Raw genomic sequence first — 13,657 nt, forward strand, 5'->3', positions numbered from 1 at the left:
AAGGTAGGTATGATTGCAACAAGCATGTATATGTAAAGTATTTCCATTTGGGGTGTACTAACCAGCTTCAGTTTCTGAGCAAAGATATACCTTAGGAAGTCAAAATTGGTTACTACGTAATTTGTAAAATGACCCTTAGTGATCTAACAAATTGGGCTATAGATTGCTCTAGATTCATATGTCTCCATGTCCTTGATGATAGTTATGAAGAAGAGTGTCCAGTCATGATGCGGTGTGGAGAAGACATCCATTGACTAACAATACTAATCCAATGGTAAGTTTTGAATCTAAGTCAAAACATAGAAGACAAGAACATTAAGCTTTTAAGCCACCAAATTCCTTGGTCCTATTCAGTTATGCTATTCAACAACTATAAATCAACTCTGCTGAAGGATGGTTATGAGTGATGTTGCTTATGGCTGATGCCCAATGCAACAGTTGCCTAAGTACAGCTTATGTGGAGGAAAGCAGACAAATAGAAGGCTTTAAAAGCATTGACGTTATCATCAAAACAGCAGCAGTTGCTAAGTAAGTCACTCAAAGCATGCACTGTTCATTCTCTCTAATGCATACAATGCATTTGCTGGGTCATATGAGCTGCAGGAGGTATAAAGCTCCTAGTGGAAATAATCAAATTCTCACTGTCTCCTTTTAGAACACACAGTAAAGTACTAGCTTTTGAAAAAGAAATTCTAGTGAAATCAGAAACAACACTTTTGCATTATATCACAAGCAAAATTGGGAGACACTAAGTGGGGTTAGGAGACTACACAAGAAACAGACAGGTATGGAGACTCAGCACAAATCTGACATAACTAATGATAAGCAGTGGAATTTTTTTAAAAAAATGTTCAGTGCTCTGGTTTTTTTTGCAGAAAATTGTCACTCCTACACAGTGCTTTTTTTGTAAAAGAAAAAGGTGCCGAAACTCACACATGTCATATAACCTGCCTTGCCTACCCTACAAGGTTCTATCCAAACAAGGTGCTGGAACTCCATTCTGAGCGTTCTATGAGAAAAAAAGCCCTGCTCCTACATCACTAATAATGCAGATAGTTAGCATATGGTAATGTGCATTAAAACACTAAACTATTAACTAATCGATGTAAAATACTATATGCAATTTTGCATAGGGAATTTTCCCAGAAAGTTTTCCGGTTCAAAATAGATCACTGGACATTCAGTCTGAAGATTCAATATGAATGTGATTCAACTGAATCTCCAAATTGATTTAGTTGCTATTGGTTTTTCTGAATTGATTCAGAAATTTCAACAATTTTGTCCACTGAAGAAAAAAAAATCTGAAACCATGGTGTTCACTATATCCATGGTATTCAAACTGGTTCCCCAGAAACCTAGGGCCCCTATGTGATAGTTTTTGTTTACACTGTGTGAAATGTATTATGACAACATTTTGTTGAAATAAAATAAAATTATATAAAACTTATTAAGGGGTTCCACAACAATTTTTCACATTGACAAGGGTTCCTTAGTATCTCAATTTTGAAGACCACTGTAATGCAATTAGTCCTGAACTTACAATGACAGTTGGGACCAGGACTGCCATCATTAAGTGACATGCACATAAAATGCAACATCATGTGACTGTATCATTTAGCGACAGAAATCTAGGCAACCCTGGTTGTCATCATAACCCCAGGTTATTAAGCAGGAAGGAAAAGAAGTTCCAGGTAAGGAATATGGGTGGGTTGGGGGGGGCTGGCACAAGCCACATGCCAGTTGGGTGTATGGGGGGGTGTTGTAATATGGTGTGGACTCAGGAAGGCCAGGGAAAGAGGGTGAAGAGTGTGTACATGCATGTATGAAAACACAGGGAAGTCAGAGAAAGAAGGAGCAGGATGCATGCATGTGCACAATGAGAGACAATGAGGAAAGCAGTTATGAGGCAGAATGGGACAACTCGTTGCTGCCAAATCACCACAGACAACTCACTGCGGGGCAATTCAACAATTCAGTTTAATTATTTAAAATAATTTTAAAAATATTTTACCTCTTGCCATTCACATTTCATTTTGTCCTTCCTTTAGCATCCTTTCTTTAATTATTCTATTCCACTATTTCCTCGATATTAGTGTAACTCTTGTCCCGTGGCAAGTTGTCCTACAGCGACTTGACCATGGCGAGTTATCCCATGATGAGTTGGCCAAGGCAAGTTGGCTACGGTGAGTTGCCACAGACCTATTATGAGGTACATGCATGCCTATGTGGATGTGCAGGGAGGCTGAGGGAAAAGGGCATTGGGTGGGTGCATGCAAGCACAGAAAGGTCAGAGAAAGAGGGCACTGGCGGGTGCGACCAAGTAAAAGGGTTAAGGAATCATAATGCATGTGAGCAAAGAAAGGCTGAGGGAAGAGAGACTTAACCAAGCAACTTGGTACCTTCCCAGCTGGCTTCCCCATTGTCTTTACTTGAGGGAAGCCAGCAGAGAAAGTGAGCAATGGAGACCATGTTACCATAGGATGCTGCAATCAATCATAAGTACAAGTTTGTTATCAATTCCTGAAATTTGTTAATAGCAAATAGCACTACAATAGCTGGAATTTTGAGGACCGGTTGTCAAGCACCATTGTAACTTAAACTATCTCTAGGCTGCTTAGACATCATAGTCTCTTTCAGTTATCTAACCCAGGACTTTTCAACTGGTGGTACGCATACCACTGGTGGTACGCGAGCACCTGGCTGGTGGTACGCGGCGTCGCCTTCCTAGGTGCACAGCATCGCGCCAACCCGCCGGGAGCTCTTTGCAAAGCTATGCGCCCGGGAGGCTGCATCCAGGGCACCCAATCAGCTGGAGACTCGGTACAGGTGGCCCCGACCTCCAACGACAGGCTCCAGTCCACATAGAGCTCCTGGCAGGAAAAAGGAAGGAACAAAGAGGGAAGGAAAGAAAGAAAGAAAGAAAGAAAGAAAGAAAGAAAGAAAGAAAGAAAGAAAGAAAGAAAGAAAGAAAGAAAGAAAGAAAGAAAGAAAGAAAGAAAGAAAGAAAGAAAGAAAGAAAGAAAGAAAGAAAGAAAGAAAGAAAGAAAGAAAGAAAGGAAGGGAGGAAGAAATGATGCGGGGCAAGCCAGGGAAAGAGTGTGTGTGTGTGTGTCTGTGTGTGTGAAAGAGAGAGAGAAGAGAGAGAGAGAGAGAGAGAGAGAGAGAGGGACGGAGGGAGGGAGGGAAGGAGAGAGAGAGAGAGAGAGAGAGAGAAAGAGAGAAATCCCCGGCTGCAATTCCTGTGCAAGATTTCCTACTTGCAAAAGAAAGGGACAAAAAGGGAGGGAAGGAAGGAAGGAAAGAAGGAAGGAAGGGACTATGGGAGAGAGGGAGGGAAGGAGTCCACCCACCCCAGTCCCACCCCCCTCCACCAGAGACCCATGGATTTCCCCCCCACATGCATCCTGCAACCTGAGGGAGGAAGGGACAATGGAAGGTAGGGAGGGAAGGAGGAAGGGACAAAGAAGGAGGGAAGAAAGGAAAGAAAGAAAGGACAATGGGAGAGAGGGAGGGCACCCACCCCAGTCCCACCCCCCTCCACCAGAGACCCATGGATTCCCCCCTCACAGGCACCCTGCAACCTGAGTGATAAGCTCCCCCCCAAGCCATTGACTTCTCTTGTCAAAAAGTTGCAAAAGGTGATCACATGATCATGGGACACTGTGACTGTCATAAGTATGAATCAGTTGCCAGGCATCCGAATGTAAATCACACTACCCTGGGGATACTGCAACAGTCATAAGTGTGAAAAATGGTCATAAGTCACTTTTTTCAGTGCCGTCATAACTTCAGTCACTAAGCGAATTGTTGTAAGTCGAGGACTACCTGTACTTTTATCATTTTTTTTCCTTTTTTGTGGGGGGGGGTGTCAAGTTTTTGACACCTTGCTGGGCGACTGGTGGTACTCGGACATTGCCTTATCCTAAAAGTGGTACAATGGGTGAAAAGGTTGAAAAGCCCAGATCTAACCAAAATATGAAGCTGACTTGTGTTTCAGAACTATAGTCATGGTACATAAGTGAAATGTTTCGAACACTCCTAAGTGCTACCTAGTTATAATTAAATATAATTGTATGTTGAATACATTAAAATACATCACACCAGCTTATTTGATGGAACCTCATATTTTTGGATGAGAAGAATAAGAAATTAGAAGGTTTAAGGCTGGTGGATATATGTTACTTCAGTCCTTAGAAAACTAAGATCATCATAGGACAGGATTATAAAAACAGAAGCAGCTACATACAAACTCTGGACCAAAAATTACATATTCAACACTCAACTTGCTATTACAACATTGAGGCCAGGTTATGGGATACAGCTCCACCCTGGATATGTAAGTTAATAATATCAAGTAATCTCAGGGCTTTTTTTGTCATAGAACGCCCAGATCGGAGTTCCGGCACCTTTTTTGGATGGAACCTTGTAGGGTAGGTAAGGCGGGTTGTATGACATGTGTGAATTCCCACGCCTTTTTTTTTACAGAAAAAGCACTGAGTAATCTCAAGGATAATGGAAGACAGAAGCATCTACTGCAGGAGTAATAAATTAAATGAGGAATTAAGAGGGGAGAGGCAACTGCAGAAATAGAGAATATCTACATGAATAAGGAAAGAATTAAGCCAAATACAAGAAAGAATTTTAGAAGCTTCTGTAGCAAAGGAAAGCTACATCCTTCCTAGATTACCCCTCTTGAACATGACAATAATTCTACAAAAACATGAATAAAGGGGTGCTTGGTGCTCTCTGAGCTTGCTTGTTTTCTTGCAGACGTTTCATTACCCTAACTAGGTAACATCATCACTTCTAGTAAGGAGTGAATATGAATAAGATTATAACTATTTTTGAGGTTTAAGTGTAATGGGAACCTTGGGCTCACCTGCCGTTATATATGAGCCTAGTTTATATTATGTAGCTACCCAGCTGTTATCCATGACAGATTTTTGCTTTACTTCTAAATAAATATGTTTCAGTGAAAGAGATTTTAAAAACAACTAATCAGATAAAAGAGTCATTAAAGATAGCAATACAAAACAACATTACAGCAAACATTTTTTTTAAAAAAGGAGCACATTAATCCCAAATGAAATATCATTCAGTCTAAGTAACTTCTAAAACATAAACTATACCCAATCAGGCAAAGTACAAAGCCAGTGTTGTCAGAATATCAGATCAGAACTGGTGATTCAGAACTCAAACAAAACAGCGAACATGTAACAATAGGAACAGCAATGAAAAATTAAATTGAATTAATGTGTACAAGACCAATGGGACCAACGGTATATTACACCACTACTGATTGCTAACACAGATAATCATTAACTAAACATTGTTAGCTGGGAAGTCAGATTTTACGCTTCCAAGCTTATCCTGGGACATGTACATTTGCCTTCATTCATTGTTAGCTGGGTTTTCTTTTGTTTTTGTTTTGCATGTTTGTTGGCCCACAATTCTGGAAAATGATTTACAACAAAATGAAACAAATTCTAAAGGTTAATTCTCTTTCCAGCCTGTTATTTTCCTATTAATGATTATTAAACCACAGATTTCCCCAAGGGATAACAAACTGGCTTTGCATATAATTATACCTGCTTGGATATTCTATGTTTCCTATTAAGGAATTAAATTGTAGGAATAATCAAAAATGACCTTGGGTTTGAAAAATAAATCTAATACAAATTCAATTCTACATGGAGCTATGAAAATTCACTAAGTGATGTGAGACAGTTATGATGGCATAAACTCCCTGTAAAATATATCCCATCAAGTTCTTTGGATGAAAGAGGGGGGAAAAGAGAGAGATGGAATGAAATGGAATGGAATGAGATGTATAATATTATAAAAATAAACAAGCAGAAGAAAACATATGCTGGTCATTTCCCAAATCAGTCATTATGTCTCTACAATTACTTTATATGTGAAGAAACAGAATATTTATGTAAAAGGTGGAAATAGAAATGCTTTAGCTAATTTGATCCCAAATTAGGATTAGTTCTTCAGTTTCAGAGAAACAGACTGGCATTTATCAAAAAATAAATTTCAAAGTTGCCTTTTAATGCATCTACTTCTACATGAGATATAATTAAATGCTTACAAGGTATACGTAGTATTGCTTAAATAATTTCTTTTGACGAATAAATATTTATTATTTTAGTTTCTTTGGAGTGTTAAACAACTACAGATATTATACACATAAAATGGGCCACTATAAATGTTTCTATATTGTGGTAAATCTCCCAGAACTACACAGTCTCCCATCAGTACTTACCTGAAGTCATTCCACTGAGTCTGAGTTACTTATTTTTTATGCTTAATTAAGATCTTCATCAACCATAGAAATGGCATGCAGAATTGGGGGGGGAGAGATATTACTTTTGAGTTAGGAAAATTGCAAAAATAAATACTGTACAAAAGATAACAGCTACAGTAGGCAGCTCTCAACTGTTTATATTTCTTTGAAACGATTCTGTGGTACGCCCACGCTTGTGCTATTATGTTAAGGGGAGAGAGAGGAATCAAATTCTTGAAGTCAAATTTAATAAACCAGGAAATCTGATCCAAATACCACATAATAAATTAGTTAGAAGCCACTAGGAAAAGAGCCAACATCCCCATCTCCCTTAGTAATACATTTTAGTTTACCAAGGCAATGATAGCAATATCAGCTACAATTATGTTAAATATTTATTGCTAAATCCATTAATATTTTCCTTAAAGCACTATGGAAAGTGAAGCACACTGAAAATATAGCTTAGAGCGCCCTCTACCATTCACTGTGAAAAGTTTTTTTGCCCCTATATATTTCATCTCTAAATCATATGTTTAGAAATTTTGCATGTGCTAGAAACTGCTTCAAATAAGCAATCTTAAATCCGTGCTAGATTACTGAGCACTGAATGACCAATAAATCTGGACAATTATTTCTAAATGGTTACTCACAGGGCCATTTCAAACTGCTCGAGCCATTTCTTCTTCAAATCTTTGGTTTTGCAATACAGCTCTAAGCCGTTTTGTCCTTGTGTGTGGATGAGGTAGAAGGCGTAAGACCACTGTTTAAACGGGAAGAAAATTCAGGAATTAGCTTTTAATAACAGAGAAATAACAAAGTTGGAAAATGCCTGGAGGACACACATTTCTAATTTTGCAAAGTTCCAGGGAAATGTAATAACAATAATAGTAACAACATTCCATTTTCAGCTTCCTGGAATCTTCGTATACTTTTTAATCCCACTGCAAAAATTAAACAGATAAACCAAGGCTGTAGAATGCACCACTGCACTACTTTGAATATTTTAATGTTTCCCCATATTAAAAGTTCTTGGGGGGGGGGGGAAAGAAAAACAATGAATGAAAAAGATAAAATATTTTTCCTTAATTCCCAGTTTCCTACCCAGAGCCTATAGATAAATAAATCTAGTAAAAAAAAGATTAGAGAAATGTTAAATAGTTCATGTAATTAGGAATCTTAAGATTTTAGAGCAGAACACAAGGATCCCAGCATATTCTATATTTTTACCTTTTTATTTTCCTTGTCGGTGGTGGGGTTATTGTTTATTTTGTATTCCTGAAGATCAATTATATCCTTCACTTCATAATTATCACCTCTCCGTTTGCATACTATTACGGCCAAGTCAAATAAAAAGATATGCCTAGGGGAAAAATGAAAGCATAAGAAGTTGTAAAATTTCAAACATGTAGCTAAAAATGCTATCTCCAGATTCAGGAGACCAGTTCATTCCACTGCAACAAAGCTGTGGAAAGGCCTTCTTGGCCAAAGCTGCCATATGCTCACTGAGCAGGAGCTCTGACTCCCATGGACGCCCCCAGTTTGCTTTCCACCCCTCAGTGGAGAAGTGAAATCCCACCCAAGATCAACGCTGGAATGTTTGTAAAGTTCTAGTGGTCCCAACAACTACCCCTGTATCCACGCCTACGCACTCTCCAAGCAGTTTGATAGTCTTAGATAGCGCCCAGTGTTCCAGTCTGTCCAGATCCTCCTGTATTTTAAGCCTATCTTCTGGAGTATTGGTTATTCCTGCCAGCTTGGTGTCATCTGCAAATTTGATGAGTTCCCCATCTATCCCCTCATCCAAATCATTGATGAAGATGTTGAAGAGCACTGGGCCCAGAACAGAGCCCTGGGGCACCCCATTACATACTTCCTTCCATGTAGATGCAGTTCCATTGAGGACCACACACTGAGTACGGCCTGTCAGCCAGCTACGAATCCATTTGGTGGTGATGCTATCTTACCCACATTTTTCTATCAAGTAGTAGGTTGTGATCTACTTTATCAAATGCCTTACTGAAGTCCAAGTAAATTATATCTACAGCATTCCTCTGGTCCACTAATTTTGTCACTTGGTCAAAGAATGCAATAAGATTTGTCTGGCATGATCTGTTTTTGACAAACCCATGTTGACTTTTAGTGATGACTTTGTTTGCATCAAGGTGTTCGCTGATTTGTTGTTTGATTATCTTTTCCAGAATCTTCCCAGGTATTGAGGTCAGGCTGATAGGTCTGTAGTTTCCTGGATCTATTTTTTTCCCTTTTTTGAAGATGGAAATTACATCAGCTCTCTTCCAGTCCTCTGGTAGTTCCCCAGTGCTCCAGGATCTTTGAAAAATATAGTTCAGTGGTTCTGAGATCACGTCTGCCAGTTCCTTGAGAACTTTGGGGTGTAATCCATCTGGTCCTGGTGATTTGAACTTGTCTAGGCTGGACAGGTGCTCACTTACCATTTTCTTGCCTATCTTAACTTGCGTTTCTATTCTGCTTTTTATGGCACTGATTTTGGTAGGTTGGACTGTTTTTTCCCTTTGTGCAAAGACAGATGCAAAGAATGAGTTAAATAGTTCTGCTTTCTCCCTGTTGCTTGTCACCTTCTTGCCACTTTCCCCCATTAATGAACCAATCATTTCCTTAACTTTTTTCTTGTTTTTTATATGTTGAAAGAAGCTTTTTTTGTTATTTTTGACTTTGGTCGCAAGCCTTATAGTTCATTTTGAGCCTTAGCTTTCCTCACTTCATCTTTGCAGGCATGGGCTATTTGTTGATATTCTGCCTTAGTTATGTGCCCCTCTTTCCACTTCTTATACTTTTCCTTTTTATCTTTCAATTTATCAGAGAGTTCTTTATGCAGCCATGATGGTTTCTTTTGAGAGCTGTTATTTTTCTTCTTTGTTGGTATTGTCAGGGCTTTTTTTCTCATAGAACGCTCAGAACGGAGTTCCGGCACCTTTTTTGGATGGAACCTTGTAGGGTAGGCAAGGTGGGTTGCATGACATGTGTGAGTTCCGGCACCTTTTTCTTTTATAAAAAAAGCACTGGGTATTGTACTAGACTGGGCCTTTATTATCTCACTTTTCAAAATTTCCCAAGCTTTTTGAGTTGTTTTCCTCTTTAGGATTCTCATCCATGGAATTCTTCCCAAGGTCTCTCTAAGTTTATTGAAATTAGCTCTTTTAAAGTCCAAGACTCTAGTTTGGCTGTGTTCTACTGCTTGTGCTTCCAGAATGTTGAATTCCAATATTGCATGATAACTTCCCCCCAAGGTTCCTGTGGCTTCAACACTTTCTATCATTTCATCTCTGTTAAAAAGGTAAAGGTAAAGGTTCCCCCGCACTTGCGTGCTAGTCGTTTGCGACTCTAGGGGCCGGTGCTCATCTCCGTTTCAAAGCCGAAGAGCCAGCGCTTGTCCGAGGACGTCTCCGTGGTCATGTGGCCGGCATGACTAGACGCCAAAGGCGCACGGAACGCTGTTACCTTCCCACTGTAGTGGTCCCTATTTTTCTACTTGCATTTTCACGTGCTTTCGAACTGCTAGGTTGGCAGAAGCTGGGACGAGTAACAGGCGCTCACTCTGCTACGCGGCACTCGGGATTCGACCCGCCAAACTGCCGACCTTCTGATCGACAAGCTCAGCGTCCTAACCCACTGAGCCACCGCGTCCCTTCATCTCTGTTAGTTAGAATTAAATCCAACATGGCTAATCCCCTAGTTCCCTTCTCTACTTTTTAGGAGAGAAAGTTGTCTGCTAGGTTTGTCAGGAATCTGTTTGATCTTCCACTTGGTGCAGAGTTTGTCTCCCAGTTGATATCAGGGTAATTAAAGTCCCCCATTACTATTGCGATGTGCTTCCTACATACCTTAGTTAGCTGACTAGCAAAAAGTTCATCTATTTCATCTGCTTGGTTGGGCAGCCTACAGTATACACCTATGACAATGTCATTTTTCCCCCTTTTATATTGACCCAAATGCATTCATGATTATAGTTTTCATCATTGTTGTGCTCTATTTCTGTAGAGATAAAGTTATTTCTTATATAGAGAGCAGCTCCACCTCCTCTTTTGTTTAGTCTGTTTCTTTTAAATAGTTTAAATCCCTCTAGATGTGTGTTCCATTTGTGGGTTTCGTCTCACCATGTTTCTGTAATGGCAACAATATCATATCTGCCCTCATTTACCTGAATTTCTAGTTCACCCTGCTTACTCTTCATACTCTGTGCATTGGTGTATAGACATTTGAGTCCTTTATGACTGACCCTGTGTTTACTTGCTACATAACTTGTATGGTGCCTGACTTCCCCTATTTTCTTAGATTGCCGGGGACAGTGATGTTCTGTATCAATTAACTCACTGTCCCCGTTGTTTAGTTTAAATGTTCCTCCAGAAAAGCTGTGAATTTATTGCCAAGTAACTCAGTTCCTTTCTTGAATGGATGCAGACCATCTCTTTTGTACATTTTTTCATTGGACCAGCTACAGACATCGTGACTAATATAACCAAAGCCTTCTCCTTTACACCACTCCTTTAGCCACATATTGAATTCTGCTATACGCTGGCCTTTTCCATTTTGCTCCTTATACACTGGTAAAACCTCTGAAAAAGTAAGCCTACAGCCTATTCTGCTAAGTTCCTGCCCCAAGCTCTGGAAATCATTCTGCACAGAGAGTACATCTTTTTGGGACAGATCGTTAGTGCCAAGATGTACAATAGCCTCCACATCACAGTCCTTGCTGGCATTCTTGATTATTTTAGAAATACGCTTCTTGTCCCTACTGGCAGTAGCACCTGGAAGACACCTGATCTCTTTCGAACCCTCTGTGTCCTTTCCTAAATTTACATCCCTTATAATTGAATCACCAACCAGAAGGTGGCTTCTCTTTTTGGATGCCTTTCTGTTCTTGCATGACTGGTGAGTAATACCAGATTCGCACTTCTCCCTGTCAAAAACAAGTTTTTCATCTTGGACCACGATCCCCTGCTTATTTAAGTTATTATCACAGATACCTTTACCTGTTTTCTTAATGTCCCTATTAAGGTCAGAAAGGGCACTGTATCTGTTGTGCAGGGACACAGCGAAAGCTTTGTGTTTATGGTTCACAGATCTCACCCTGCCAGATCCCACAGTTGTCCACACTGCCTTTCTCCTGCAGGATCTTTGTGGTAGAGGGGGTTGATAGGGTAGAAGGGCTGAACTGGACACCTAATTTCTGCCTGAAGAGCACAGATTACAGACCCTAGATAAATAATCTGTCCTTGTAGACTAGTGATTTGTTTACAGATAGGACAATTTTCAAGTTCAAAAAGGGTACTGCGAAAGACAGCTGCAAAACAAGTGTTGCACTGAACTAAGCCAGACATTCTTAGATACAAGGAATCTCAGACACATTTGCCCTGAATGTACTGCTGCTGTTTTTGATTTTTAGTTATATAATTATATAAGTCATGCGCTGTTAGGCACACGGGCCGCTACTTTTTTGGTGCAGCCTTTCCAAAACTTACAGAATGTAACACTTCCCAGCAGCTCTGAGCAGTTGAAATACTGCTAAAAAGCGATGCAGATCCAATCAGGCCCCCAAATACAGTTCAAATACAATGCAATCCAATCAGGGCCCTAGCTACTTTTTTGGTGCAGCCTTTCCAAAACTTACAGAATGTAGAACTTCCCAGCAGCTCTGAGCAGTTGAAATACTGCTGAAAAGCGATGCAGATCCAATCAGGGCCCCAAATACCATTGTATTGTCTTTATCATTACCCAATCTACCTACCAGTGCAAATTCCAAAATTATTTTTCTTAGCTGCAAAGAAATATAGTGATGGGGCATTTACTTCCTTCTCATGGTGAGATCGTTGGCATTACACTTGTGCAACTAACAAACAACAGGTTTGTACTATTTCAGAAGTATTGATCTAGGACAGGGGTCCTCAAACTGGCTGGTTGGGGAATTCTGGGGGTTGAAGTCCACAAGTCTTAAAGTGACCAACTCTGAGGACCCCTGATCTAGGATCATTGCAAAATAATACATTAAAAACAAACAGAAGCTTTTTCACCTATCTTGTCTTGCTCGCTTGTCCAGGGTCGTTATCTTTATTTCACCATCACCCTGTGGTCTTCCATAGAGTAAAAGGGATTGATTCTGGGGGAAAACAAAGGAAAATGTACATTAATTGCTTCAAAGATATCCAATAATTTATTGGAGGAAGATGCTGCATTCAACATTCTGAAAAAGTGGTTGGCTATAAGGCAGATGGCAGATAAAAATGCAAAATTGGCAGCACGGCCCACAGCATCTCTGACCTACTCTACAAGGGTTATGCAGAACATTTCAATCGCAAAGCATTTACTTCAAGTCGTTCCAGTTCAACGTTAGCATAAACATTTTAGTTTTCCATCTGTTCAGAACATGGCAATTGGATCTTTGTGGTGAGTGCTACAATTAGATTTTTCTTAATTTTTCTAGCGGGGGCAGGGGGAGAATGATCCTGAACCTACTTCTATTGCCTTACACAATGTGGGCTGACCTGGATGGGTGGCAATACAATATTGGGAAACAGGCACATGATTCATATATCCAAAATCCTGCTCTGTTGCTGAAGAAGACTATGACCAGGAAGTCTGCTAAAGCCAGTGCCTGTAAGTCAAGGATGTCAAATTCGCAAAGTCACGTGACGTGTCGTGACGTGTCGTGACTTTTTTCCCATTGCCGGTAATGGGGTGGGCGCAGTTTCGCCATGATACATCCGGCTCATGGGCCGGCAGTTTGACACCCCTGTTGTAACTCTAATGTGCTAATGCAGGCATGTCAAACTCCCGATATCACGTGATGTCGCGCGACATATCGGGACTTTTTCCCCATTGCTGGCAATGGGGTGGGTGTGGTTTCAGCGTGACACATCCGGCCCACGGGCCGGCAGTTTGACATGCCTGCTCTAATGCATCTTCCACTGGAGATCGGGAAGCTGAACAGGCTGTTTTTGAGGAAAGCTGCAAGCTCTCCTATTTTAATAGGATTTTTTTCTTCTTATTGTGTCTTGCTTTTAGCTCTTCAGCCTTAATCTGGAGCAATGGGCACTAGTTACAAGGGAGAGAAAAGAAAAATTCCTCCTTCTTTGTCATTTCATTTCCCCTCATTTTATGTACCTATTTTAAAATATTTAGAGCCTGCACTCTCTCCGGCCTGTAAAAGCAACATAACACAATAAAAATCAAGTAAAATAACAAATGGAGTAAATATAGTTGCCCTGATAGAGAGGCACTTAAGGGGCAAAAGACAGATTTTGGCTGTTGATGCTAAGACTGTCATGTAGTTATATAAAAAAAGGACAAGTCTCCAAAAGCACCCGCTTGGCCTCCAGGAGGAGAACAATTAAA

At 40.2% G+C, this 13,657-nt stretch overlaps 1 protein-coding gene across 1 annotated transcript in view; it reads right to left on the reverse strand.

The window, feature by feature from the left end:
• VAV3 (vav guanine nucleotide exchange factor 3) overlaps positions 1 to 13,657 on the reverse strand; it is a 219,929-nt gene that overhangs the window by 98,307 nt on the left and 107,965 nt on the right. The window contains exons 13-15 of the mRNA XM_081322928.1: positions 12,337 to 12,422; positions 7,517 to 7,649; positions 6,940 to 7,049 (exon numbers count right to left, since the gene is read on the reverse strand). Of these exons, the coding sequence (XP_081179054.1) occupies positions 6,940 to 7,049; positions 7,517 to 7,649; positions 12,337 to 12,422 (329 nt within the window). The remainder of the gene's footprint in view (positions 1 to 6,939; positions 7,050 to 7,516; positions 7,650 to 12,336; positions 12,423 to 13,657) is intronic.

This window comes from Vipera berus (genome assembly GCF_964194415.1).
Source record: "Vipera berus genome assembly, chromosome: 3".
In the NCBI taxonomy this organism is placed as follows: Eukaryota; Metazoa; Chordata; class Lepidosauria; order Squamata; family Viperidae; genus Vipera; species Vipera berus.